The 27,259-nt window shown below is 50.8% G+C and overlaps 11 protein-coding genes across 11 annotated transcripts; 9 read left to right on the plus strand and 2 right to left on the minus strand.

Annotated features, from left to right (window-relative positions):
- Positions 1-1,111: 1,111 nt before the first annotated feature.
- PV08_11959 (uncharacterized protein) lies at positions 1,112-3,412 on the plus strand (the record flags this gene model as incomplete). Its single annotated transcript, XM_016386266.1, has 9 exons — positions 1,112-1,393; positions 1,447-1,602; positions 1,666-1,733; positions 1,799-1,828; positions 1,883-1,904; positions 2,005-2,178; positions 2,261-2,528; positions 2,598-2,696; positions 2,808-3,412. The coding sequence occupies 9 exons, from the start codon at positions 1,112-1,114 to the stop codon at positions 3,410-3,412; spliced, it is 1,704 nt and encodes a 567-aa protein (XP_016230074.1).
- Positions 3,413-3,792: 380 nt separating this feature from the next.
- Positions 3,793-4,170, plus strand: PV08_11960 (uncharacterized protein; the record flags this gene model as incomplete). The annotated part of the gene is made up of 1 exon (XM_016386267.1): positions 3,793-4,170. The coding sequence occupies one exon, from the start codon at positions 3,793-3,795 to the stop codon at positions 4,168-4,170; it is 378 nt and encodes a 125-aa protein (XP_016230075.1).
- Positions 4,171-4,185: 15 nt separating this feature from the next.
- PV08_11961 (uncharacterized protein) lies at positions 4,186-4,449 on the plus strand (the record flags this gene model as incomplete). Its single annotated transcript, XM_016386268.1, has 1 exon — positions 4,186-4,449. One exon carries the CDS (start codon positions 4,186-4,188, stop codon positions 4,447-4,449), a length of 264 nt encoding a protein of 87 aa, XP_016230076.1.
- A 694-nt stretch (positions 4,450-5,143) lies between these two features.
- Positions 5,144-5,853, plus strand: PV08_11962 (uncharacterized protein; the record flags this gene model as incomplete). The annotated part of the gene is made up of 2 exons (XM_016386269.1): positions 5,144-5,204; positions 5,255-5,853. 2 exons carry the CDS (start codon positions 5,144-5,146, stop codon positions 5,851-5,853), a joined length of 660 nt encoding a protein of 219 aa, XP_016230077.1.
- Positions 5,854-6,323: 470 nt separating this feature from the next.
- On the plus strand, positions 6,324-9,473 carry PV08_11963 (uncharacterized protein; the record flags this gene model as incomplete). Its single annotated transcript, XM_016386270.1, has 1 exon — positions 6,324-9,473. The coding sequence occupies one exon, from the start codon at positions 6,324-6,326 to the stop codon at positions 9,471-9,473; it is 3,150 nt and encodes a 1,049-aa protein (XP_016230078.1).
- Positions 9,474-9,785: 312 nt separating this feature from the next.
- PV08_11964 (uncharacterized protein) lies at positions 9,786-10,562 on the minus strand (the record flags this gene model as incomplete). Its single annotated transcript, XM_016386271.1, has 1 exon — positions 9,786-10,562. The coding sequence occupies one exon, from the start codon at positions 10,560-10,562 to the stop codon at positions 9,786-9,788; it is 777 nt and encodes a 258-aa protein (XP_016230079.1).
- Positions 10,563-10,827: 265 nt separating this feature from the next.
- On the plus strand, positions 10,828-12,466 carry PV08_11965 (uncharacterized protein; the record flags this gene model as incomplete). Its single annotated transcript, XM_016386272.1, has 2 exons — positions 10,828-11,726; positions 11,791-12,466. 2 exons carry the CDS (start codon positions 10,828-10,830, stop codon positions 12,464-12,466), a joined length of 1,575 nt encoding a protein of 524 aa, XP_016230080.1.
- A 1,985-nt stretch (positions 12,467-14,451) lies between these two features.
- Positions 14,452-18,213, minus strand: PV08_11966 (uncharacterized protein; the record flags this gene model as incomplete). The annotated part of the gene is made up of 1 exon (XM_016386273.1): positions 14,452-18,213. The coding sequence occupies one exon, from the start codon at positions 18,211-18,213 to the stop codon at positions 14,452-14,454; it is 3,762 nt and encodes a 1,253-aa protein (XP_016230081.1).
- Positions 18,214-20,272: 2,059 nt separating this feature from the next.
- PV08_11967 (uncharacterized protein) lies at positions 20,273-21,766 on the plus strand (the record flags this gene model as incomplete). The annotated part of the gene is made up of 1 exon (XM_016386274.1): positions 20,273-21,766. One exon carries the CDS (start codon positions 20,273-20,275, stop codon positions 21,764-21,766), a length of 1,494 nt encoding a protein of 497 aa, XP_016230082.1.
- Positions 21,767-23,412: 1,646 nt separating this feature from the next.
- On the plus strand, positions 23,413-25,714 carry PV08_11968 (uncharacterized protein; the record flags this gene model as incomplete). The annotated part of the gene is made up of 5 exons (XM_016386275.1): positions 23,413-23,676; positions 23,727-24,108; positions 24,174-24,883; positions 24,931-25,348; positions 25,398-25,714. The coding sequence occupies 5 exons, from the start codon at positions 23,413-23,415 to the stop codon at positions 25,712-25,714; spliced, it is 2,091 nt and encodes a 696-aa protein (XP_016230083.1).
- A 323-nt stretch (positions 25,715-26,037) lies between these two features.
- PV08_11969 (uncharacterized protein) lies at positions 26,038-27,115 on the plus strand (the record flags this gene model as incomplete). Its single annotated transcript, XM_016386276.1, has 2 exons — positions 26,038-26,463; positions 26,510-27,115. The coding sequence occupies 2 exons, from the start codon at positions 26,038-26,040 to the stop codon at positions 27,113-27,115; spliced, it is 1,032 nt and encodes a 343-aa protein (XP_016230084.1).
- Positions 27,116-27,259: the final 144 nt, after the last annotated feature.

Here is a 27,259-nt window from a genome sequence, read left to right on the forward strand (position 1 = left end):
ATTAGGCGCCCCTCGAGGTCTATGGCCAAGTAACAAGGAGTGAGCTAGGGAACTCTTCCCCTTCGTTTCCGTGTTGGTTGGTTCGCCGGGAGAAGCCAGGATTGACTCTCGATGTGGTCACAGAACAAGTGATGCGCTTCTTTTCCTGTTGAGGATTTTCCCAGACCCTGATCACGCATGCCAAGGGTGAGCGTGAGCGGCGTCGACCTCATCCAAAATCGTTATTGAGGTAGCGGCCTAGCAGGGCATAACACGACTGGAAACTGGCCGGAGTTTCTCTCGGAGATACTCAGTCGTCAACATCAACAGCGAAGCAAGCCCTTTAGCACCGCGGCAGCTAGAAATGTACTGAGTGAGCGACTGCGGGGGTTTGGCCCAGGAGCAACAATGTCACCTCCGCGCCCCGCTGCCAATTCCGCCAACCCCGCCAAGCCCTTGAAAGGGGAGGAGAGGGAGCGCGCCAAGGCCATCAAGACGTCTCGTCCAAGAGATTCGCTCCCTTGCCTCCTCTTGACCAGCCTTGGCTTCTCTTCTTCTTCTGTTCACTCCACGATCTCCGTGCCTATCGGCCCTATTCTTTAGCGAGCCACCTCCCTTTCTTCCTCCCCCTCCCCCCAGCTCTTGCGCTTCGCCTCTGTGCCCAGCCTTTGGCACCTGCGCTTCGAGCCCGACGGTCTTCTTGGTTTACAGCTCATACTATGTGTCGTGGTCACTGTACATGGCGTCATGCACAACAGATCCGCATTCGCTCGGCCGATCTTGAATCTTCTCTTGTCCAGGGCCGATCTGCCCGGGGGCGACATTCGCTTAGACTGTCTATCTCGTGGCCTCCTCTCCGGGGAAAGTGTCTGGGGAGATCTTGGCACCAGATACTGTCTCGAGACAGGACGGCATTTCTCTCGGCGAAATCCAACTTGATGGTCCCACTGCGAGCGTTACCAGATCATGTGTCGAGCAACCTTTTGAGACGCCTTGGACGACGTCAACCTCTTGCCTCGAAGGTGGGCTATATATGAACGGGCTGTCGCGGTAGGTAACCCAAGGTCTTGAGTCCTCAGCGTACCCCAGATCTCTTCCCTTTGAACCGTGCCTCCACAATTCCTTGAACAACATGACAGACCGGAGACGCAGCAGCGTCGTGCAAGTTGAACGTGCCAACGATGGCGTCGCACGTATCAACGATGAATCCATCAGGAAGCTCAGCATTATCAACCCCCAAGTCGTCCAGGAATTCGAAGAGGCCAAAAAGGCTGTCGAGAAGGAACATGAACTTACCGTTCGCGACGCCCTGAAGCTATACCCCAAGGCCATCATATTCTCTATCATCTTCTCCAGCGCCGTCATCATGGAAGGTTACGATCTGAGCTTGATGGGTTCGTTCTTTGGGTTTCCAGTAAGCGATGCATCAGCCCTGCCCAGTCAACTCTGTCGCTGATAATGAGGCAGCCTTTTAGGAACTTCTATGGGACTGAAGACAACCCGGATGGAGGGCGTAATATCGGCGCAGCATGGCAGTCGGGCATCCAGAACGGTGTCCAAGTTGGCAGCATCATCGGCCTCTGGCTCAACGGTATCATTTCAGACAGATTCGGTTATCGCAAGGTGAGTGCGAAGCAAACCTTACACTGTGGTGAATTCGTTCCCGCTGACGAAACGTTTCCAAAGACCATGCTCGTTTCGCTCGTCCTAATGATCGCTTTCATTTTCCTACCCTTCTTCGCCCAAAACATTCAGTAAGCTTCCACTACACTTCCCTTTTGCGCTCAGGCACAACATTCCCTCTAACAGCGTTTTGAAGGACGATTCTTGCGGGCGCCATTCTATGCGGGTAAGTCGAATCCGCACCGATGCCTTGGCCGGACCATTTGCTAACCTTTGGCAGTCTGCCCTGGGGTGTATTCCAGGTAAGCAAACACTGACACATCTTCATAAATGACCGCCCTCGTGTCCTTAATGAAGATGCTAGCTACCCAGTCATCAGAACGCTGACTGATTGTTCGACAGACCATTACCGTGACATATGCTTCCGATGTTACTCCAGTGGTTCTCCGACCTTACCTGACTTCATACGTCAACCTGTGTTGGGTGTTTGGTCAATTCATTGCGGCCGGCGTGCTCCGTGGTTTCTTGAACCGGGACGATCAATGGGCGTACCGTGTGCCTTTCGCAATCCAGTGGGTAAGTTGCGGGCAAAGCACCTTCTACCTCCTCTAGCCGACGGTTCTCTGCACGATTCCCCGACACTAACCGGGTTCCTCAGATCTGGCCACCCATCATTCTGGTCGGTGTCATTCTAGCTCCTGAGAGCCCTTGGTGGCTCGTTCGCCACGGCAAGCTCGATGAGGCGCGTAAAGCGCTTTTAAGCCTTACCAAGGCGTCAAGCGGAGTCCCCTTTGATGTCGACAAGCAGGTCGCCATGATCAACGCCACCAACGAGCTCGAGAAGGCCATGTCCGAAGGTACAAGCTACTGGAATCTTTTCAAGGGGATCGATCGTCGCCGGACGGAGATCACAAGTATGGTGTGGAGTATGTCATCGCAATTCTCACACAGGCCAACATCCACGTTGTCGAATACACTGACAAGTTTCTCTCCAGTAACCCAAGCGTTCTGCGGCGCTGCGCTGATGGGCTTCTCCGTCCAATTCTACGAGCGCGCCGGATTAGATTCGGAGAACTCGTTCAACTTCAACCTTGGTAAGACACACACACGAGCACGCACAATGCATGCACATATCTTGACTTCTCGCACCCGGGGAACCGGGGAAGCTTGACGCTGATGAGAGCCTCTCTCTGACTTGTGTACAGGACAATACGCCATGGGCGCCGTGGGGACAGTCGGTTCGTGGTTTTTGATGCCTCATTTCGGCCGTCGGACCTTGTACCTGTGGGGATTGGTAATCCTCTTCGCGCTGCTGATGATTGTCGGTGGCATGGGCGTGGCCGGCACCTCCAGAGGGCCATCCCTGGCCGCAGGAACCCTCCTCATGATCTACACGTTTGTATACGACTTCACGATCGGACCCGTCTGCTACGCCCTTGTGGCCGACATTCCTTCGACTCGGCTGAAGATCAAGACGGTGGTGTTGGCACGCAACTTGTACAACGTCGGCGGCATCATCAACAATACACTTATGCCGCGGATGCTGCTGAACACCGAGTGGAACTGGGGTGCCAAGACGGGGTTCTTCTGGGCCGGTGCATGTGCCTTGCTGTTCGTGTACATGTACTTCCGCCTGCCGGAGCCAAAGGGTCGCACCTATGGTGAGATGGACGTCTTGTTCGAGAACAAAGTCAGCGCCAGGAAGTTCCGCACTGCCAACGTCGATCAGTTCGCCGGACACTCGACGGAGCTTGTTGAGGATTCCAGCGACGGTGAGAAGAACAGCAGCCGCCAGGTGGAGTCTGCTTAACTAAGACATCGTAGTAAAGCTTGCGGCTGAGGGTGAGCAACGAGAGCTTCAGCCTTGGTCACGGCCCACGCGTTCAGGAGGTAGAGACAAAGAGTGAGGTACGACGGGAGGTCATTACATCTTTTCAAATTCGTTTCACCTTGTCAGTTGCATACTGCTTCGTAACGTATGAGATCAAGAGGAGTCTTGGTGATCTTCGTGTGGAGGTCCAGGGCCAGCCACCTCAATGAGATTGCTCATGGTTCCCAGGTTAGCGCTGGCATCACACCGCTACGATCCTCTGCGTTCTCCATGGCGACTGGGGTATCTTGGTTGATAACAGCAAGCGACATCCTTCTCCCGTACGCTTCGGGTTGCCTGCCGCTGTGGAAGCAGGAGAAATGGGCGTGTCGAGAGAACTCAACCAAGAATGGTATCTTGACTCGAGGAAATGGAATCAACATGCTATCATTGTCCTTGGCGATGGCAAGGGTCTGGACCTCGAAGATCTTGCAGCCGGTCAGACCACTGTCGATGTTTCAGCGTCTTGGGCGACCAGAGTTGTAGTCACAGTTATTGCCGCCCTTTGGATCCTAATGCTGATCACCGCCACGGGCTTCAAGAGAAATAATTGGTTCTTACTTGCCGTTGGCGGCATTGGAACCCTTCAAAACATTTCTGGTGCTGGATGGAGACGCCCCCCTGAAGCACATGGGATTCCGATGAACCTTGTGGAGGTCATCGACAAGCCGAAACCATGGAGACACCGTTTGCCGTAGAGGAAAAGTACCACCATGTCCGCAAGAGCGTCAGAGACACCTTCTTTCCCGGAATGCTTCGAGAGAACGAGGTCTACAGATGGGAAGAGCTTGCCAAAATTGCTAATGCTAAATACGATGCCGCAAGAGGAAACGTCACCAGACAAGGCCAACATAGAACGTAACCTCAGTGATTCCTCAACGCTTCGAGGCTTGGCCCGTTCAGGAGCGTATTCGGAAGACGTATTGGCTCCGGCGGGACAAGCGTCCGGACTGTTCTGGGGCGTGTTGTGGGGATAGTCAACTGCTTCTGTCGTTACAAATGTGGCTGCAGTCCTGCTAGATAGTGAATACTATCATCCCTGGTACTCTCTTGCACAACCTGTCAATTCATTGTACGTAGATCCGCGAATCCTTGCAATCAATAGAATTTGCTCGTTCCCGCCAACTTGTTCCTGGCCCCTGAAGCATGAGAAAGTGTAGACCTCCGTGCAGTGAGGCGAAGTACATTTTTGACGCTAGTTAGTGTGGCTAAAGGCTACACTTATTTACGCTCTGCACCTCAAATCTGTCCTAGGCGAATACGTCGTGCCGGAACAGAAATCTGGAGTCGGAAAGGGGATTGTTCACAAACACGAGCGAATGAGGCTGACGGTGAGGAAAATCCAAATCGTTTCTGCACACGGACTTGTCACACAACTCGTTCTTCACTTCTGCCATACTTAGCCCTCGTTGTCGCGATTTGTGGCGCAGGTCCTAGTGCCCTTTGTCCGCTCATACGCGACGTCGGTATTCCAAACTGCGACGCCTTCAATTAATGACTTCACGTCATTCAGCCCAGTGGCTGCGGATATATATTCAAAGGTTCGAGATGTCGGTGTCGGATACTTATCAGCTATCAAGCATATTCATCATCACATTGCACGAGCTACCGTTCCCTCTGCCTTTGTTCATTGACTGTTATTGTCATCTATCCTGAACAGTATTTGTCGCCATGGGAGGAGATCTCGAAAAAGAGTGCAAGAAGGCCGCGCAAATCCTCAAGAACTTCGTTGGTATGCATCACCTCAGTGAGAGTTGCGTTCTAGGCTGATCCCGATCGCAGACAAGAAAAGAATACCCCCAGAAGTAGTGAAGAATGCGAAGGGTCTGGCAATCTTCTCAGGCTTCCGGGCCGCCATGTGGTTAGCTGGTGCGGGCGGTTCTGGTGTCATCATTGCTCGTCTGCCCGACGGCTCCTGGTCCCCGCCGTCCGCAATCTCAGTCTTCTCCGGTGGTGTCGGTGTCGTTTACGGCATAGACGTGTACGATTGCATCTGCGTGCTCAACACACAAGAGGCCGTCGATGCGTACGCAAAGGGCGAGACAACTTTGGGCGCCGCCGCTACAATGGCCGCGGGCCCAATTGGAGGGACTGCTGATATCACCACCAAGGATGTCAAACCTATCTGGACATACACCAAATCATTAGGTCTGTACGGTGGCATAACGGTGGACGGCACGATCATCAAGGAGAAGTCCGATGTCAACGCCAGGGCATATGGAGGCAAGATCACGGCCGCGCAGATCTTAAAGGGCGAGGCAAGGTCGGTACCATCGGGTCAGCTTCCAGAGGTTCTCAAATTGGCCGAAGGAAACGCGGCAGACTCCAAAATCCTTGACTCAATCAGTACTGAACCGACACCGGGCGACTTGAAGGAGTAACGCTCCACTGACTGCACTGTATGCTATGGTGTCGTATCAATGCCATCACGTGTCTTTGAGCGATAAGGTTGGGAAGTGGACAGCCGGGAAGGTTGAGATGTCAGCCTTAATGTTGGAAGTTGGACTGAACGGGAAATCACAACGTAGCTTTTCAAGACTATTCTCGACATCTTGGATGTCAGTAAAATAATATTAGATTCTTGCCAAACAGAAGGTCCGAATTATTATAGCGTCAAAGGGTCTCACTCGGCAGACATCACCACGTGCATTCCGGATTAACGTTTGGCCGACTTGGCATCGAAGGCCCGTGACTCCGCGTATTTACGAGGAGAAGCAAGTCCCATAATTCGCGACTTGATAACACCTTGTGCTATGTCATGACGTTCGTGGACTGGTGCAATATCCCAAATCTTCAAGAATGCAGACATGACCTCTTCGAAAAATGACCTTGGAAAGTAAGATTGGGAATTATGTATTGGCCATGTGGTGTGCCTCAAGTCTTCGCACACCATGGCCCGATTTCGGTTGCAGCAGAAGACTCCGGGCCAGTCAAAGCGAGTCATGACAGCGAGAAACCAGAAACTGATGGCGTCGATAAAGCCTCTGGTATTGAGGATCTCCAATCAGCACGTAATGATCATCTATTCACAACGATTACGCCTACCCGACTTGATCTGTGGTCAACGCGGCCTGTCGTCCTGCTCGCCTCGTTATCCAGGTCCCAAAAGTCCCTGCAAACTTACGGATACAACGTATCTGTTCTTTTCAAGCCAGACGCGACTAGGATCGTCATTAGGACGACAGAGAGCTATTTAATCACTTATGCTGTGGGGGGCGACCAGACTGCTCGCGTGCTACAACAGCAGTACGGCTATAGCCTGACAAAACGCCAGAACCTCATGCGGATTTTCGGCACAGACGACACTGCTGGTGTTCCTGAAGTTCTCCTTCGGTTCAAGCGGGCTATCAAGATAGACGCAGGCATCAACTCTGTCATCGCGTTGGATTCGGAGCTAATCGTGGCTACGGTCAAACCCGCTGCTGTGCAATGCATTCGCTGGGAGGCGCAAAAGGATGGCTCCAATGCCGTTGCGCAATTGCTATCCAAGATGGAATGGCTCGATACGAAGTCCGCATTATCGAGCATGGTCCATGACCGGGCAATGAACCTCTCGGTGTGGTTATCTCAAGATGGCCATGCATGTGCAGTCCAGAGAGTCAAGCCCCAAGTATCACGAGCACCATCCTCAGGCGATTCTACTCCCTCCTCACAGTCATCCACGACACCATCGACACGACTGTTTGACGGATATTGCTTTCACAAGCCTGAAGAGTCATCTGCAGCAAGATATGCCAGCATCAACGCCCGCTTCTCCCTCATCGCAGTGGCAACTGCTGCTGGCGAAGTCATCTGCTATGCTGCCAAAGACTATGTGGGCAACATTCCCCCATCGCACACGTTCAAGCCCTCAACATCCCCATCGTCTCGTGGGGCTATAACATGCTTAACATGGTCGCCTGATGGACACTGTTTATTTGCAGGCTACGAAAATGGTTGGTCGACATGGTCCGTCTTTGGTAAAGAGGGAGCCTCGACTTTTCACTCGAATTTGTCTCACGCCGAGTCGAACGATGAGGGTTCACTCCTTTCGATTCAGAGAGCAAATTGGATCAGTAGCGGAGCTGAGATCCTTCTCACATCGCCGAACGACGATCGGATTTGGAAACTTGAAATGTCTCGCAGTGCGGCTATGGGTTGCTTCTCGTGCGCCAATCTTGTCCGCGCACTTCTCCAAACGCCAAAGGAATTGACAGTCTATCGAGGTCATGAACTTCCAGACCTGACGTCTATCTCAAATGAAGCGTCCCTGTGGCATCATGCTCCATACCCTCCAGTATATCTACACAATCAGTGGCCCATCAAATCGTGTGTCATCTCGCAAGATGGCAAATATGTCGCTATTGCTGGCCGTCGGGGCCTTGCTCATTATAGCTTGCAGAGCGGGAGATGGAGGACGTTCTCGGACCTTACAGTCGAAAGCTCATTCGCAGTCCGCGGGGGCATGTGCTGGTTCAACCATATCCTTGCCGTGGCCACCGAACACTCAGCCGGTTACGATTTGCGTTTGTATTCCCGCGAACGTGACCTAGGAAGGATACCACTCCACACCGAAGCATTCTCAATGCCAATTGTGTTTGTCGGTCCTTCAGGCGAAGACTCGTTGCTTGTGTACACCTACGAAAACATCCTCTATCATTACGTTCTCAACATTACCGCCCGGGGTGCTCAAGTGGTTCAGGTCGGGCAGATAGCCTTCCACGGCATCGTCAGAGCACCAAGCCGAGTACGCTCTGTCAGCTGGGTCCTACCCGAAACCCAGTTGCGCAACGGCGACCCTTCACGCGACGTCGAGTTTGCCTCTGTCCTGTTCCTCGTCGATGATAAACTGGTTCTACTGCAGTCGTCACGAAATGAAAAGGACGAAATGAAATACGACATGCGTGTCGTTGCTCAGCATGTAGAGTACTACATTCTCATGCGCGATCAGATCTATTTCAACTTCACCGGCGCGGACGAATCTGCGCCTCCGACACCCTCGCCAGACCCATCATTGTTCCCCATGCAGAGTCAACATCATTACTCCCTACGAGACTCTCTTTGGATATTCAGTGGAGAGGAACTCAGGCTGTGGCCCAGCGTACGTGACCTCCTACATCATGCAGCGGAAGGTGACGTCGGCACGTCGGCCCTTTTGTCCATGTCTGTGGACTTCTATCCCCTGTCGATTCTGTTGAACAAGGGGGTTGTACTGGGCATTGAGTCTGAACTGCTGCAGCGGCGGGATGTAAACTTTGCGCAATTCAGGTCCGGAATACGCACGCAGCTTTTCCTACCGTACATCCTTCGCCATTATTTGTGCGAAGAACACGATACCGTCTCTGCGTTCGGCCTGGCGAATCAGTACCAGCACTTGTCATATTTTCCGCACGCCCTGGAAATATTGTTGTACCACGTGCTTGATGATGAGGTCGATAGGCTGAGGACGGCAAAATCGGACGGCGACGGCGACGACGACTCGCCAGGGCCTCTTCCCGCGGTTTTGTCGTTCTTGCAACTAGTTCTACCTCCCACTACCTATCTCTCCACCGTTGTTCAATGTATTCGCAAGACAGAGCTGAGTTCGTGGACGACGTTGTTCGCACACCTTCCGCCCCCGCTTGCCCTCTTTGAGCAAGCGCTCGAGCTTGAAGATTTGAAGACTGCGAGTGGATTCCTGATCGTCCTGCAGGGTTTGGAAGAGGACGACGAGGCCGACGGTTACGATGCTCAGAAGTTTGAGGACAATGTCATTCGACTTATGACGCTGGCGAGGCAAAAGTCGGACTTTGAATTGTGCTCTGACCTAGCCAGGTTCATGATTGGCGTCGATCCCCGTGGCGATGCTCTGCGGAGAGTCATTGCTGAGGTGGGATTCCCCAGTAGACAAAGCCATCTGAGCCCGCGCTTGACAATGCCGCAAGACACAAAGTCAAGCAGCAGCAGCCCACCAGGCAACGGGTCGACGAGGTATCCAGCAAGTGGGGGAGACTACTTTTCGCCGGCACCTGGAGGCTCTTAGATGTATATAAAGACCGAACGGGATTGGAAAAGTCATTTCATCTGGGAGGATCTGGATTCTGGGCTTAGAGTGTACATCTCGATCGTCCATAGTACCGTAGTCCACTCGGTCGTTTGTGAGATAATCCCTTTTCGATCGAGAAATTGGGAATTTGGATTAGACCCTGACTATATGTTTCTGCTTCAGATCTGGTTGAAATAAGCGTATCTATACAGACAAGTCAAGTCTTGTTTTCTGCTCTTTGCGAAAACCCGTGCAATGGTTTTTTTTAATACAAGTTGAACACGGCAGCCGAAACAGTGCCGCGTCTCGTTACAATCTCCTAACGTTCGGACTTCTTGTTCCTCCAAACTTCAGCCTCGTGCTATCCGTCACCTTTGCCACGAGCGGCTTGATCATTCTTCCCTCGGTACCCAGCAGTGCCTTCTGGAAGGCATCCCTTCCGGGTCCGAAGCCTCGCAGGATGATCTCAATCCCGGCTCCGCCGTACTGGGCACCCGGCCTCCTGATATCAGCTAGGGTCTGCATTGGGTTGTGCGTCATCTTCTTGCCGCCGACGCGCCATTGCTTCTCCACCATCTTGCGAAACGTGTACGCCGCCAACTGGAAGCAGGCGTCGTACGTGGCTCGCTGGGCGTGTCGCAGTCCGATGCTTCCGCAAGACAAACTTAGAATGGGATTGTGAGAGGGGTCGGTGAACGTGATGTGCATGTTGTGCTTGTGTGCGTAGACGTGGATATGGTACGGTTCGTCTACGTGGAGTCGGGCGCTCGGTCGAGTGGCCGCTTCGTCTCGAGCTGACCGGGCGAGGTTGCGGATTATGGTATCGGAGCTGGGACTCTGGGATTGATCAACGCTGCGAAGGGCGTCGCTGAACAGCTTGTCCGCGCTCTCGGGCTCGGCTTCGGTGCGGTCCACGACAAAGCCCCTGCGTGGTGAAAGGGGACTGCCTGGCCCTGCTCCTCCTCCTGTAACTCCTCCTTCAGCATGTCTCTGGACAGTCGTTGCAAAACTCCGTCGTAAAGGAGCGGCTGAAAGGTATGACAGGCGACATGTCCGGCACATCGACGAGAGGAGAGATTGAGCCATGATGCTGGGCTCGTGTCCGTGTCTGACCAGAATCGGTTTTGGAATTCCAGGAATGCTCAAATTGATGTCGCATGTACCTGAAGTATCGTACCGAAAAGAAAGATTGGGCGAGCCGTGAGCAGGAAAGTTTGCCGAGGGTCGATCTCATTTAGTTTTCTCTGGTCCATCATCTTCTCGCCGCAGCTCGGACGGAGAGTCTTTTTTCTTTTCTCACCTCGGCCAACTTGATTGTTTATCGTGCCGTGAGTATTCATATTTCAGAGGCATGATCGCAGTGCGCCGTGCACCAGTCAATGGTGTCCGTCATTATGTGACAGCGACATCATCCATCGCCTCGTTGCGAGCAGCCCAATTTGGCAGAACAGCAGCCTATAGAAGACTAACGGCCGCAACCACCGAAAGATCCCCGTCTTCACTCAGTTCCTCTATACCTCGCGCCTCTTTTTCTCCTCGACTTGCAGTCCCTTCCCAAACCCTCTTACGATCTCTACATACTTCACGAGCCCTATACCAACAGACACAACCAAAAGAAGAAGTAAAGGAAGACGTCCGGGATCCTCCGCGGGACGAAAAGCCCCAGGAAGAGGCAAAAGCCGGCGGCGAAGAACAGAAAGAGGGAGAAGAGAAACAAAGCAAAGACCAAAAATCAGAAAAGGACGACAAAAATCCACCTCCGCCGCCACCCCACGGGGACAAGACGCCATGGCAAGTCTTTACTGAAACTCTCCGATCCGAGTTCAAAGCCTCGAAAGAATGGAACGAGTCGACCAAGCAATTATCAGGTTCAGTCCAACAGTTCACCGAATCCGATGCAGTGCGAAGGGCAAGAGAAGCATCAGAGGCTGCTTCCAAGGGTACTTCGCAGGTCCTCAAAGGTGCAGGTCGCGCCATTGGACAGGGTGCGGCATGGACCTGGGATACCAAGGTCGTCCAAGGTGTTCGATCCGGTGTCAACGCGACTGGCCGTGGTATTGAGAAAGCCACTCGTCCCATCCGGGAAACCAAGGCGTTCAAAGATATCTCCGAAGCTATCGACGATGGTAGCAGTTCGAGATATGGAGGCTGGGTTGAGAAGGAAGAACGACGGAAGAAGCGAGAGGCTCTACTCCTGAAAGAAGCGCAATCTGGCAAAAGACCTGTTGAAGAAATGGTCGAGGATCCAAAGTAAGTCAGAGCGAAGAAACCCGGTCCTTGTGAGTATTACTGACTTCTTTTTCCTTTCACTTAGTGCTGGAACCAACATTACTGTCCACAAAGATTCGGCCTGGAAGGAGTCATGGAACAGCTTCAAGGAGAATTCCAAGGTCATGCAGAGCTTGTTCAGTATGAAACAAACATACGAAGAGTCGGAGAATCCTTTCATCTCGACAGCGCGGTCAATATCAGATCGAGTTGCAGGGTTTTTCGCCGAGAATGAGACTGCGATGGTGATCAAGAAATTCCGGGAAATCGACCCCAACTTCCAACTCGAGCCGTTTTTGCGAGACCTGCGCGAATTTATGCTCCCCGAAGTCCTCGATGCGTATGTCAAGGGGGATGTTGAGACACTCAAGCTGTGGCTGTCGGCCGCGCAATTCCAGGTGTACTCGGCTCTCATGGAACAGTACACCAAGGCAGGACTGAAGTCGGACGGAAGGATACTCGACATCAGAAACGTCGACATCCTGAATGCCAGGCTGCTCGAGCCCGGCGACATTCCAGTCTTTATCATCACCTGCCGGACACAAGAGGTTCACGTTTACCGGAACAAAAAGACGAATGAGCTTGCTGCCGGTATGGAGGATAAAGTCCAATTGGTCACGTATGCCATCGGAATGACCAGATTACCAGAGGAGGTCAACAACCCCGAGACCCGAGGATGGAGAATGATTGAACTGCAAAAGGCTGCGCGAGATTACTATTGATACCGGAATCTGCCCAGAGACACAAACAACTTGTACCAGCATTTGTCATTTTCAGCGAGCATCACGGAAAAGAGAGACATTCGCTTCTCTGTGTTTTTTGAATCCTTGCAAGCACCATCCCATCTCGACCTCTCTGTTGTTGTATATTTTTATTTGACAGAAAAGAAAAGGAGGTCTACGGGCCTTCACGAGCATTCGGCTTGAGCTTTGAAGGGCTTGGGCCTCGGGTGAAAGTTATGTACTTTTACAGCAAGTGATTATCTGCTGGTTCTATATGTGGGCTTGGGCTCCACATGGGAAGAATAGGTGCAGGAAAAGGGCTGCTAACTTGTCCAGCCTCATTTTGTGTGACAAAAGAACAGAAAAATGTAATTTCGAATTCTACTCTTGAATGAATGAATAGCTCTTTTGCAGGAAAGAATTATGGTTCTTTCGAAAACCTATGCATCATTCTCGTATCTCATATCTTGTCGTGACGTGTGTGTTTTTCTTCATCTCGTATCGAGCAGCTTCTCTTATTGTGTGTACTTCGTGTTATGTTACCTACCTGCAGGGCGAAGAGTGGTTTTTTGTATATGGTCAATGCCAACTCAAGTATGAGCACCTACGGACAAAGTGTACGTACATCTTTTGTATGGTCAGTGTTGTGAGACCGAAGTGAGATGCGGTGAAGTGACATGTCAGTGACGCACGTAAAAATCCATCCATCCATCCAATCCATCGACCCCCTGTGGTCACGCTAGTGGAGTGACACCTACAACAGAAAACACACTTCCTCTCTCTCTCCGTGTGTGTGTGTGTGTGTGTGTGTGTGTCTCCGATTCCTTTTTCCTTTTGTACGCCAACTTTGTCTACGTCATACCCTCCCAGCCACAGTGATGGATCGTCCAACGCTCACCAACCAAACACAAGTACAATGATGAACCCAGGTAAGGTTCCTTGGAATAAAAAAGAGGGCAAAGACGTCAACGACCATCCAGGCATCAGGATTTCTCTCTTATCGTACAAGTCATAAATCCGAGACCGCCTCTACTCGTACTATTGCTACTTATTTACTCCTCCAAGTACATCCATCCCGTAGACAGTTTTTCCTGTCCTTGAATTCTTGATACCGACCTAAGTACCAACAAGTATACTACCATCTGCATCTAGAATACACTACCTACCTGCCTACCTATCTCCATCTCAATCACCATCACCGTCACCGATGCCTCTCGTCGTCCCCGGCATCAACAACACCAAGGACTCGTCCTCGTCGACAGACTCGTGGATGACCAAACTCATGGGGAAAAAGTTGTCCGAGACGGGCGGCGACGAATCCAGTTTCGCCAAAAAGGACCTTCCTCAGAATCACCGCATCGTTGATCACGACGGTGGAATGATGACCATGGATCACAACCCTGACAGGTATGGAACCACAGTAAACCCATCTTCCCCCCCCCCCCCCCCTTCTTCATCTCCTTCTGTCTGCTTTACCCACCTACCTACCTACGTACTCACCAACCTACCTCCTCCTCATCGTTACATACCTTTGCGAGTAACCATGGCTCAAACTGACCCACTTGCCTCCTTTTACGGAGAAATAGACTGAACATTCACGTCGACAAGGACGGCACGGTGAGGAAAGTGACTCACGGATAGCTATCATAGATAGACATCCATTCATCCATCCATCCATCTACTGTATCATCACTGTTCTCTTCCATGTGTGTGATATGTGATATGCTGCCAAAAGATTAGACTCTTCAAAGCCTCCAACTACGAGTGAGTGCACTGTAACACCAAAAGAGACATATGAAATATATTAACAGTCCTCGACTTCGCTCTTAACTTTGCACGTTAACAAAAGCACGTTAACAAAGCAATATTTGGTAGTATAGTAGTCTTCCACAACCCCTCCGAAGCAGGGACCTTATAATTCTTCAGTCTTCGCTCGCGATGGGGATATTCAAGTCCACCCCATGGTCAATCAACTAAGTAATTCCTCATGCCTCCTTCAATGCTCTAAGCGCTCTCTGCATTCCATTCAATCTCTCTCTCTCCCTCACCACCATCGCAGAAGCCAACCTCTTGACTTCTTCTTTCCCCCAACTCTCTCTCCATGTAGTCCACCCTGCGAGTTCACTAACCACAACTTCCTGCGTATATCTCAATTCCCTGCCCAGCAGGTCAACCTCGATTTCGTTCTTTGCAAGCTTCTTTTCTACATCCTGCTTAGCTTTGGCCTTGCTTTCCTCGCTCCCTGGGAAATTGATGCCACCCAGTACGCCCTTCCGAGCTACCTGGCCATTAGCCAGGTTCAACCTTCCCTTGTTGATGCTCTTTTGTAACGTGACGATCCGTTCAATGAGTTGGCCGGGTCGGAGCAAAGCGCTCTGCACCGCGGTAATCGTGCTGTGGAAACTGCTCATGCTCAAAATGTAGCTTGCGAGTGGGTTTGATGCGTTTTCCGTATGCATCAGGCCCGCCATCCGGATGAATGTGTCAACATGTACCCTAGGTAACGTCGTCGCCGGAGTCCCCATCGTCGCAAACGCCACAGCACACAAACTGAGGCTCTCGGCAAGATCTGCCTGCGCCTGGACATATAAGTGTCCTCGCCTGACGATGGCACGGGTACTGTTATTCACGCGCCGCACCATCTCACGAGAATGCGAGACAACATTGTCTACTGCGACAACGTCACCCCAGTCAGTGAGTGGCTCATAGTCATCGCTGATCTTTTCTTGCACGAGCTCAGCCTTTAAGCGTGCACGCTGAGCCATCTGGTCTGGAAGCATGTCCGGTACGAGGAAGAACTCCCAAAGCATTTCGTTCGTTGAGAAGGTGGGGTGGTTCATGAGAATCTTGAGGAATCGGTCGAGATGAGTCTGCGAGTCATACAGGACGGCACGTGAGGGGCGTGAGTGAAGTTGAAATGGAGTGCGGAAGTTCGAAGCGAGCATCGTCGGCATGTACGAGGCCGGATGGTCCATCGAAAGCCATTTGGCGAGGTTCTCAAAGTCCTGGAGAGCTCGCCGACTCGTCGTAATGGTGTAGGTAGTGCTTGACACGGCGGGGTTCGGTGCCCCCGACTTGAGAATGTAACGTGTTGAGCCGTCCTCGACAAAGAAAGACCGGACTATGGATGTTATACGTCCGGTCATGTCTGCCACATTGGAAGGGGAAAAGAGTGTGAGATCGTCGATGCGGTTTCGCACCTCATCATCCTTGGCCAACTCAACCGCCGTCAGACCCCTTGCTTCACGGAGATGTGTGTCTATTCGTGAATCACCCAGGAATATGCGCACCATGTCGACTCGGCCGTACTTGCTTGCGAGCATCAAAGGAGTAAACTTCTTGTCGTTCATGGCGTTCACGTCGACCTCGCAGTACTCAAGCAACCGCTGCATTATGGTCGCATCATTAACGATATGAAGCAAGGAATTGCCCTTGTTATCAGTATGGTCTTCTAGTCGTAGGGGACCGTCGCCACCTTGGGCGTGCTTCGCCGCTATCAGAGCCTCAGAAACCATATTGCTATATTCAGTATGGTCATAAGTTCGACAAATGGCAAAGAGAGGTGTATGGCCGATTTTATCTTTTTGCCGCCAGGGTAGCACATTAGCAAGTCTTTTGATCAAGCCAGGCGTGTTGAAGATGTAGTGGGCCACACTACGCCCTCGAGAATCTTTGACAGCGAGGTACTCCCTGAATCGGGTCTCGTTTGTGTTTTGTTCGGCAAAGTCTAGGATAATATCAACTAGTTCGGTGTTTGCGAGTTGAACAGCTGAGCTCAGTAGGGTTGCTCCATCTTGAGTGGTGTCGTCAAGAATGTCCTCCGTCCCATAATGTTCATGGAGACTCAACAGATACGATAATGATTTCGGTTGTTGACTTTCTACCGCCATCATAAGCACAGAATTTCCGACCCCGTCCTGCGTCTGGGCCAGGCTTTGGACAGATGTGTCGCCTTCAATACCACTGAGACTGGTTTCGATCGTGGCAGCTCTGGACGCGAATGAGAAGGTTGACGATATTGACATACTCCTCGCCGCCATTTTAACCTTTTTCTTCTCCTTCGGTATCGACAGGCTCCTCTCAGCTGCTTGAAAGGGAAAGACATGTGCCAGGCCACCTTCGCTGGAGTTAGTCCTTGAAAGGGAATCCCGCGGGGTCGAAACTGCGGACAGCGTCGTCTTTCGCGAAAGTGAGAGCTCTATGGGTTCGTCTATGAAGTCATCGGTGAGAATGGCTGATTCTTCAAAGACGGACTTCACGTCTTCAACCCTGCCCTCCTTGACCGCGTTCCACAGCAGTTGGTTTTGTTTCGATGCTTTGCGTAAGCCACCTGCATCTCGTGCGAGATAGGTCAAGACGGCTTCCAACGTACTCAACGAATATCCAATCTCGCCACTTTCGACATCATCAATGTAGATGAATCGCTGCATGTATGCTAGTCTGGCTTGAAGGTGTCTCACGGAAGACCTGATGACGACAAGGAGTAGGAGGGACACCAGGATATCAGCATTGATTGTCATTGCTGCGGCTCGCTTTTCTTCATCCGTGATCCCTTGTTCAGAGACCACCCTCTGAGTTTCAAGAAGAGTATCGAGCATTTCCTGAGGACTGCTGGCAACTCCCATCTTGCGAAAGACAGTAACTCCGCGATTTATTCGGCCTATCAAATCCCTCTTGCCTTTTCGCCCCTCTTCGATAGATATTCCAACTTGAGAGACGTCCAGGCAATCCATCTGGCGCATTCGACGGTCGAGTTCTTGATCTTGAGCTTTGTAAAAGGCGCACAACCGGGGAAACAACAGCTGATCGTGAACATACTCTGCAACGTATCGCTCAATTAATCGCTCAACATCGGGACCAGTCAAGTCTGTGGTGGCACCGAGATACGACAACTGCTGTTTGTCGACGTCCTGGAACAAATCAATTGCGGCGGTTACGGCCGTCTCGAGGGCTCGACGCATCAAATCTTCCTCGTCCTCAAAGTACGCGGCAGAATTGAAGGGCAGTTTCAGCGACCCGTTGGACTTGATCGAGCCGTTTTCCGAGGTTTGAGTCACGCCATCTAGAGAACCCAAAGTCGGGCTGCGTGAAGGGGGTGGGGGCAACGGCCTGCCCAGCTCTTTTCCAAACTCATTAAACAGTCTCTCTAAGCCGGGTTGCATTTGTCGCGCGATCATGGGAAAGCTGTTGAGCAGCTCGTTGAAGGTCTTGATGTCCTTCTTCTTAGGCGTTGGCTCGGCTGAGGATGATGTGGCGGATGGGGGAGGAAGGAGTTTGCTCTGGCCGATAACAGCTGGTTTGATGGGTAATGCCTCGAAGATCCCGGTCAGAGGTTTGCTTATATAATAAACAAGCCATTGCTGCATTTCAGTCCCCGAAGAAAAGTACAGGAGATCCGTCAAGAGCGTAGCCTGGGTCAACTGCTTGAACCCCTTATTCGTATAAACAATGTTCTCCTTCAATATCACAGATCTCCCATTTACCGTAGCGTAGGTCTTCGCTTTCCCACGGATATCACGGACATTGCCCTCTTTCCCTGCTGTCGGGGGAGTGATGCGCAGGATGTGACTCCCCAGAAAGTCCTCATCGTCGGCCTGGTCCGCATAGCGCTTGTTTGTCTCACGATCCCGACCGTATAGGAGCGACTCGGTGGTGGGAACGAGGAGGACATAGTTCTGGGAAGCTAGAGCATGCCCTAGCACACTACTCTGAAAGAGCGCGCGCAGAAAAGGGTTCAGGACGGGCATCCAGGCACGATGCGCCTTGGTGTTGGGATGTAGGTCATCGAGGCGTCATCAGGGGGACGTGCGACGTTGACGAAACTCGTCGAGAACAGGCCGCGAAGACGCAATAGGAGCTTATACTATATGGGAGGCGATGCAGTTTCGTTGAGCTGAGGTTCGGCGGGAGTAAGACGGTACGAATGATCATTGATGAGTAGTGGAAGGAATGCCACATGTCCGAGATATATGAAAGTCAAATCAGGTCAGGCTCCTCCAATTTCTTCCCCAGTATTTCGCTTACAAGAAACAGAGGCCTTGGCATCAGAATCGCTCTGGGTGCGCCCACGCCGCTTTTAGGCCTGACGCTCGCGACTCACCCTCTGCTCCTTTCTTCTCACTCTTCTACTCACGCTGCGGCGCCGAGCTTATATTGTGCCTTGCAAAAATCCGTAAATCGCATTTGCGAAGTATAGGTGTGTCACGGTCTCATGCTCCGTTGTACACACCTATAGATCATATACCCCAAAGCGCGATAATCCAGTCTTGTTGCCTATAATCACTGCCCACAAGGCTCAAGGAAGAAGTATTCACTGGAAAACACAAAAAGGGAGGATTGAGTGATTATAGAAGTTCTATTTATGTAATAGTTTATGAGTAACCCTCTTAAATAATTTCTTATAATAAAATTTATATTACAATGCCTCTAGCGTACAGAAAAATGACGAAAGCCAGTGCCATTCGCTATGTTGTGTCATTCGCTATGTTGTGTCATTCGCTATGTTGTGTCATTCGCTATGCACTTACGTTATGTATTTAGAAAGATTAACACTTCCAGTCTTCCACAGCTTTCTGTTGATATACTATTCTCGCATTTTGATTTATGAGCCACCTAAGGGTATGTGCACAGGCCACAGTAGTTTGTGATCTGCCGTAAAATTGTACTGGACAGTGTAGTAAAGGTATTACAGTACTCTAGCTGTGTATACGCGAACTTGACGCGTGCACGGATCAGGCTCTCTAGACTATAACATAATCCAGTCGATCCTCGTTACAGTAGAGACTACTTTACGACGCGGCAAGGAGAGGAGACCCAACAGGACCTGCGCATGTGCGTGATGAGGAGCATTGCGTATCGCATGTCGGTGTCTTGTGTCTACAGGTGCTTTGACATGTCCATGATCATATGTCTTGTAGATGAAGCAAAGCTGTTCTGGCTTGCAAGTCAAGTGGCGAACCAGCAAACTCGCGATCGATGTTTGTTTGAGTCCCAGCTCTCGACAATCAAATGTGGTGGTCGCAAGCACAAATCTCGATCACAGTATTTACGGATTCCTTTCAGAAATGAGGAGAGTATTCGGGCTGCCAGCGCATCATGTCCACTTCTCAGCATCTGCCACTGCTTTAAGTCTAGATCCAAGCCACCGTACATTCCAACAGCTGAAGAGGTCCCTAACGGCTTTCCCGCGCCATTCCTCTAATGCATTTTCGAAAGAGTGCTAGCTTAAGACCGAGGCAATGACCCACTTCTCCACCTGAACACTACAGTACTTATTTTACAACATCAAACTGACTGTAAGCTCGGCCAGACCGCAAGAAAGAGCTTAAGCAGCCACCCGAAATGATTCCACAATGTCACCCACCCGCCAAAGCCAATGTTACAACCCGCTGTCAGTACCTCCAGAGCTCGCGTAATCTAATACCCCCTTACGATGGATGCTTTGGGCTTCGGCAACAAGCGATAGGAGAAACTTTGGAGACATGGAAAGCTGAGGCGTTGGGGAATGCTCTTTCGCACCTGTCGATTGCTCTTTCTGTGGCCGGTATGCTAGAAACGCAAGGTATAAGAATGCGTCCGTCCCCTCTCATAAGGGCAAATGAACAGCGCGGTAACAGCAAGATTCATAAAATCTGGAGTTCTTACTGGATGAAGGGTTCTTGTCTCCATCCCAACTGACATTACTGAGTGGCATCTGACCTTCTCGATCTTTGAGAAATCCCTCCGAAGCTGATATAACAATCAGCATCAAAGATCCCGAATCTGAGACCCGCGATAGCGCACGCAGACGCAGGAGTGCATACCACGATGCCAGCCATTCGAGCTTGGTCCTATATTGAGAAAGGGTTCCAGTACAGCGTGCTGTTTTACACCTCGAGTATTTCCGTCGACAACTCTGCAGAAGAAAATTTCATACTAAGAGAGCTCAAAGTCGATGAAGATGGGTCCAGAAGAGCCGAACGGTTCAGATGGTCAGTTCAGCGTGATGGGGTCGTGGTCGCCTCTCGTTTCGTGGATATTGACCGACTTTCCGGTCGAGTCTGTGGAGGTGATATGGCCTTCACTAGTGAGACAACGTCGATTATCGACGAGAACTTGGATATCTTTATTTCATTCGGATTCTACGAGGCCCCCAGCGTCAAATGGTATGGTCTGCCTGCAGAATGTCTCTGCTATGTCACAGTTTCTCGACTTGGAACTCGATGGATGGGCCGGGCGGCACCAGTCGGTGAACCACAGGCGCAGAAGAGCTTCTCTCGCTTTGTACTGCCAGCTCCGCACGACTGTGGCATGAATACGATGCGCAACTGCGAAGCCCTGATCAAGCAGATGAGCCCAACAGCGGTTGTCGATATCCTCGAGACGGCTGGTTGGACGACTTGGATAACGCTGCTACAAGGGCTTGGAGAGCTCTTCAAGGCTACCATCGCCTACGATGCCGTATACAACGTATCGGTCACACAAAAGGATACATTCATGGACATGCTGGAAGCTGGAGCACGATATTTCGAGTTCAGGCCGGCCAAGAACTCGACACTTTTTCGGACCTTAAGCACTGGGTCGCAGTACGTCGGCCTTCCTGATCGATGGTACTTCCAGCACGCTCTTTTTCCCGGCGACCACCTTGAAAACTTCCTCGACCAAGTGATCGCATTCCTAGACGACAACCAAACCGAAATTGTTGTACTCCATCTCAGGTGGGACAATGTGCACTCTACCTGCCTTAAGCCTTCGGGAAAAGAGATAGAAGGGCTTATTGACGCAGCGCTCAAGCGGTCGAGAACAGGTATTAAGAGGGGTTGTCTTGCTGATAGTGCACGGCCAATTGATGATCTACGCAGCAGGAATATGCGGCATCTCGTTGCAATAGAAGCGGCGAAGTACGACAGCTATACTTCACAAGCATATCAAACCTTGACGAGTGATACGATCGTGAACGCTTTCGAGTCTATGAGTCATACTGAACAGCTCGACACAGACTTGACCGTGATGCAGTGCCAAGGTACTCCCCAGGGCAAGGCAGAGGTTCTTCTGTCGACTATAGGAAGCTCACCTTCCAACTCACCACTCCTGGCTACCAAAGCAATGTTTGACCCTGTTACGCTTGGCTGGTTGAGTCAGAAATCAAACATCGAACGGTTTGACCCAGACAAGCTAATGATAGTCATGAATGATTTCATTGAGGTGCGACCCTTTCCCACAGTCGTGCAGCACAATGAACTGACCAAACTGAAGGGAGCCACGGTCTCGACAGCCATTGATATGAGCTTGGTGCGCTTTGGCATGGAACCATTTCCTTGATATGGAGAAAGTGGAAATGAGAAGTGGTAGTTCATCTCAAGGTGTTTGGCGGTGATGCGGTGCACAACACGCTATAGCGTATCTTTACGTTAGAGAGGACATCATGGCTTGGCAGATAGGAGGTTTGAGACGTAAGCTTGCGACTAGCGACCTCTCGCTGCTTCGAGAGTGGTGGAGTCTCATGCAAAGCAGTGGTCTGATGTTGTGTGTCCTGCAGCATGGTAGAGGTAATCATGTTGCCATCAAAGCACCGGTGAATATTCTGTACGCGACATAATAATCTAAGGAGCGGTCAGCTAGGTGCTCGTAAATCTACCTGTCAGATTAGTGTCCGCCTTTTTCAAGCAGCACATGTGGTATCAGCGCTGATACTGCCTTAGTGCTTCAACAGGCACAAGCGGGGCGCGGCCTATCGAAGTAGGTAGCCGACAGGACAGGACCCGGAAAGGGAAGGAGACCACTCCAGCGGCTCATGTCTTCTGAGGTCGCTACGCCGAAAGCGTGCCATCTCAATCCCAGAGCAGATGTAGAACGCGGACAGCGTATTCTTTCTACTACTTGCTACTATTTTCGGAAGTTCTGAGGTTCAGAACGAGGTTCTGGACGGATCGGTATGGAGCTCCTCGGTAAACTTTGACACCTTGTGATATAAAGTTGAAGAACCTCCCTCCCTCGGCCCCCACGTCCCCACACAAGCTACAGATAAAGGCACAGAATCGAGTTGCCCAGTGCCATTATTCGTCGCTTACTCATTCTACCAATAAAAATAAATCAACGAAGAGGGGACGGCGGAACCATTTCTGCACCTGTCAGCTCAGCTCAGAATCGACTTCTCTCCTTTTCAGCTGAATCTAGGCCGGCCTTTGACGCCGCATAATTTCAAAGATACTAATATCACTTTGTACAGTGCTCATCGCTTCCTCATTCTATCAATAAAAATCAACGGAGTGGGGACAGCGGAATGATTTCTGCACCTGTTAGCTCAGCTCAGAATTGACTTCTCTCCTTTTCAGCTGAGTCTAGGCCGGCCTTTGACGCCGTATAGTCATGAAAGATGTCAATACCAGTCCGCACAGCGTTCGGTGGTTAACGCACAACATTTACATACTGAACAAGGCAGTTACTGTAACCACTTTCTCCTCCTGGAGAGGCATTTACAAGACAAGGTATGTCAGGCGGTCGAGGGGAACGAAATGGGTGGCTCTAGGCCGACTCTGTGATGGTGCAGAAATATGCAACTTTCTACAGATGCGACCTAATGTTATTTACATGAAACATTTGGTATCGTACATGACCGCGCGTGCCAATAAGAGCCCCATTAAAGACATGTAGTTTCGGCACCTCTTCACGGCTGTTGTGCTCACGCATCACGAGGTGCAGGAATGGAAGCTATCTTCTGCATGCGCCACTGTCACAAACAGGACCTTTTGCATGGCTGAAGTACTGTCTGGCCGTTGCAAGCATACAACCACTCAGCTTGGTGCCCTGTACGCCGCAGAAAACTGATTTGGCCAGAGCGGCCTCTTAGCAAACCAGTGAACACCATCGCCCTTTGTGGTATACTACAAATTAGAGCTGAATTGCTATTGTCATTCACTTTTCTTGTGGGCAAACAGGTCGCCTCGCGAACAAATCGAGTTGAGGCCATGTCTACTGTTTTACCTTTTCAAGATGGGATGCAGCTAGGGATGGGTTTTCGATCTCTAGACCATTCACTCGGTCTATGGGAGGCTGTTACCGTTGAAACAAGTGACCGTGAGACAGATCCCAATCAGCGTATTGAATACTCAGCGAAATGCACAACCAACCAGGCTGAGTTGGCAAGTGCACTGGACGTTTCTGCTTCACTCGCCATCAGTAAGGGAGCTTTCAATCTGAAGGGGGCTGGTGCTTTCATGAAGAAGTCAACCGTACAACCCCAGCATTCTGTTTGGGAAGCACAGACTTACGCATAATCTAGGTCTCGTCGGCATCGTTGAACTTCATCGTTAAAGTCTTTGTCAAGAACAGCTACAAGGGTTCGGGAAAGGCGCCGACGTTCAACTGGCGCAAGCTCAAAACGCCCGAGCAAAAAACGGACGAGGAAACAGCCTATGGCGAATTTTACAAAATATATGGAGATCGATTCATCGCCGACATCCTACAAGGGGGACAGTTCGTCGGCGTCGTAAGCTTCAAAACGCGCAGCTCTCAGGAGACAATGGAGATCAAAGCCAAACTCGAGGGCGGTATGGATGGTATCCAGGTGAAGGGAGCTGGCTCATATACAAGCAGCGACCTGGCGAAGGTGTCAGTTTCAGATGTAAACGTTATCTCCACGGGAGCGGTGGGTGTCAATAAAGGTGAGCTACACAAGCATAGACATTGCTGGCAGCTAGCGAGATGGGAACTGATAGAATTAACACAGAAGCCAAGCAGTGGGATATGGCCCTCATGCTCCAAGAAGCTTCTAAATTCCCAGGAAACGTCGCTAAAAGCAGAGCCTCAGTAGCTGTGGTCATCCAGGAGTACACGAGCTTACCTTCTTTTATTGGCTCCAAGGAATTCGACTACAAGACATGGGTACTTCCCCAAAATACCGCAGAGACGCAGATGCAAGCTCTGCTTGATGATTTCTCGGAATATGAGAAACTCAACGAAGTGCTCGTGAAGGCGATTGATGACGTGAATGCTGGTCAAGCTTCTCTAACTCCGACAAAAGCCAACGGCGCTTATGAGGCTACCCTGACAGGTTTGCAGACCGCTGCTGACGCCGTTCCGAAAGCACAAACTATCATTCAGGAGAATTCTAGTATTTTACGAAAAAAACCAGGCGCTACCAAGAAAGACGGAGTCACGGAATACGAGTCACCTTTGACCTTCAGATCCAGAGTGCCCGTCATCACCCCTCTGAATGCTAGACCTAACAAGCCTGACTTCGGAAGTGGTATAGCAATGTGTGCGTTCACGGATAGCAATTCCAAACTTCGGGCATATATTTTCTGGCAAGATGCGACTCACGCAGTCTGGTCTAGCGCCTTTGTGGATACGGCATGGACTGTCGCAGACAAGCCCGTGATAGTTTCGGCAAGAGCTAATACACCGCTCGCAGCTTGTTGCAGTACCGATGGCAAAGAAGTATGCGACTAAGCCCAGTCCAATCGTCTGCCTGCTGACCACATCAGGTATCATTGTTCTATTTCACTCCTCAGGGTGACCTGAGTCAGAGAAGGTACAGCGGTGACGAGTGGTACGAAGGAGAAATCCTCGACCAGATGAAAGCTACGACACCCGACAATAAACCGCATATTTGGAGCAAAGTTGAGGCATTCTCAGGGGTGAACAACAAAGTCCCAAACAGTATCTGGGTCTTCTATCAGAACTCTGCAATGAACTTGGTCAATGCTTGGTTTTCAGCTGGGGCCAAAACTTGGAATTTCGACACTGTCAAAGGTTGTACCATGAGCCCAGGAACTTCCTTAGCCGCAGCATCCTTCACAACCAAGAACGAAAATGATACAGAGACGTTCTTCGTGTCATGGCACGGGGGTGATAATATTATTTATGGACTCGACTATACAGGTGGTGGCCAGTGTTGGGGCAGTATGTCCCATCACATACATGGATTATGAGATTGCTGACCTTCAATTAGCACCGTATCGGATACTGGATCGCCCAGTGCCACTCGACGCCAGTCTATCAGCTTTCAACGCCGGAGACAGGCATGTGTACGTGATTGTCAGCAGCGTGGACAATAGTCTTCTGACGCTTTCGCGTAACGGGGCCAATCCTAGCTTCTCCAACGAATCAGTAGTCACTCACGGCATCAAGGGCGGTGATGTTGCTGCTGTTAGTTGGCAGAGCGGAAGTGCCAGAGTCGTGACACAGGTTCGTGACAGCAGGGACCTGAATGAGTTTGTTCTCAGCGACAATAAATGGACACCTGCTGGAATCGCAAACAAGTCATAAGATGTCCTAGAACGATAGCCATCCCTAAAAGTCCAATGCATGTTGTGAATTAACAGCTCGTGCAAGAAGTAGTCTGTACCATCTACGGATTGTCGTTCAGATCGAATCTACGCCACCTACGTAGGCTCTAATTCTTTCCTAATGTGATTATGTCTGCGAAGCGAGGCCCCATTTGACTCTAGCCTGTCGAAGTCAGCTCTCTCCTCGCTCGAGAATTCTGTCCAAAGTTCTCATATAGGCAGCTCAGAAGTGAGCAAGTCCTTTCGCATCTGAAAGGCTTCCTGAGTTGTACCAGAGTCAGAATCAAAACGCAAACCTCTCACATGAACCAGTGCGAAACAGTCCCCTGGGGTGGTTTTCCACTTTGCCATGGAGAAGACTTTGACAAATTCCCTGTCGCACCACTGTTTATGCCGTTTCATAGCACGGTACCGGATGATGCACAGGTACACGCAGACCTCGACGGACTCGCAACCGTGACAGATTGGCGCCACGCTCTGAAAACTCGACGGCACGGATGTCAATGTCCATTCTGGGGCCCTTCCGCATTCGCGACCGACAATCTGCATCCTGATACCCACGTTGTGCTGGAGCCACTTCAAAGAACGACATATGCACGTAGCATCTCGCCAGTTCTCAGCTCAAATTCGTCCCATTTCTCCGCTCAATTAGGCGGGGGAGTTGGAAACGAATACCTCAGTGTTACGGTTTCGGGAAAATATGATCGCGTGGTCGCAGATACTCAGAAGGTATGTACAACCTGATGGTGCTTGAATAGTCACACTAACTTGGTAGACATGTCGAGACTCTACAACAGTTCATACCATCACAGGTCAGCTTGGGATTAGCAGGCTTCCTGTGTTGACAAAGGAGGCGATCACTTTGTTACAGGAGGAGGGTCCCGATATGTTCGAAATCATTTACGGGTCGCATTTTGTTTGGAAAATCATCGCCGGGGCTGAAGCTGGCTTCTGTCTGGCAATGACAAGCATGAGCCACACCGAGCGCGAATCTCTGTCGATCGTGGCTGAGATTGATTTGTTCTTCTTCTCTACCAGCGCCGAGGCAGAGATTTTAAGCAAGTATGAATCAAGTTTCACGGAGGACTTGAAATGTACTTTCTACGACACTCTTGAACACGACTTCAGCACCAAAACAGGACTGGAGCTGAAAAAGGGTCTTGGAGACTACGCGCGAATGATCCGAGACAAGGTGGGCCGTATTGAAAAGAGAGTGGCAGAACGCATCCACCCAATCATCTCTTCCCCGGCAGTCTCTCTGAGATCAAAGGAGATGTCAGATTGCATGATTGCGGTCTTGGTAGCTCCCTGGAGTATTCTGTTGGAATGGCACGAAAGCGCGAACAAGTGGAAAGCAAAGACGCAGTATCGAGAATGTTGAGGAGTAGAGTACGCAATGTTGGATTATTAGTCATTGTCCTCTGTCTCGAAATAATGGGTGGCTGGCACTCGACAATGCTTGATATCCTGTCATCAATGGCCGCCTTTCCCGAAGTCATGTTGTTTCTAGGGGTTGCAGAGAAAG

Source organism: Exophiala spinifera (assembly GCF_000836115.1).
Source record: "Exophiala spinifera strain CBS 89968 unplaced genomic scaffold supercont1.11, whole genome shotgun sequence".
NCBI classification, from domain to species: Eukaryota; Fungi; Ascomycota; class Eurotiomycetes; order Chaetothyriales; family Herpotrichiellaceae; genus Exophiala; species Exophiala spinifera.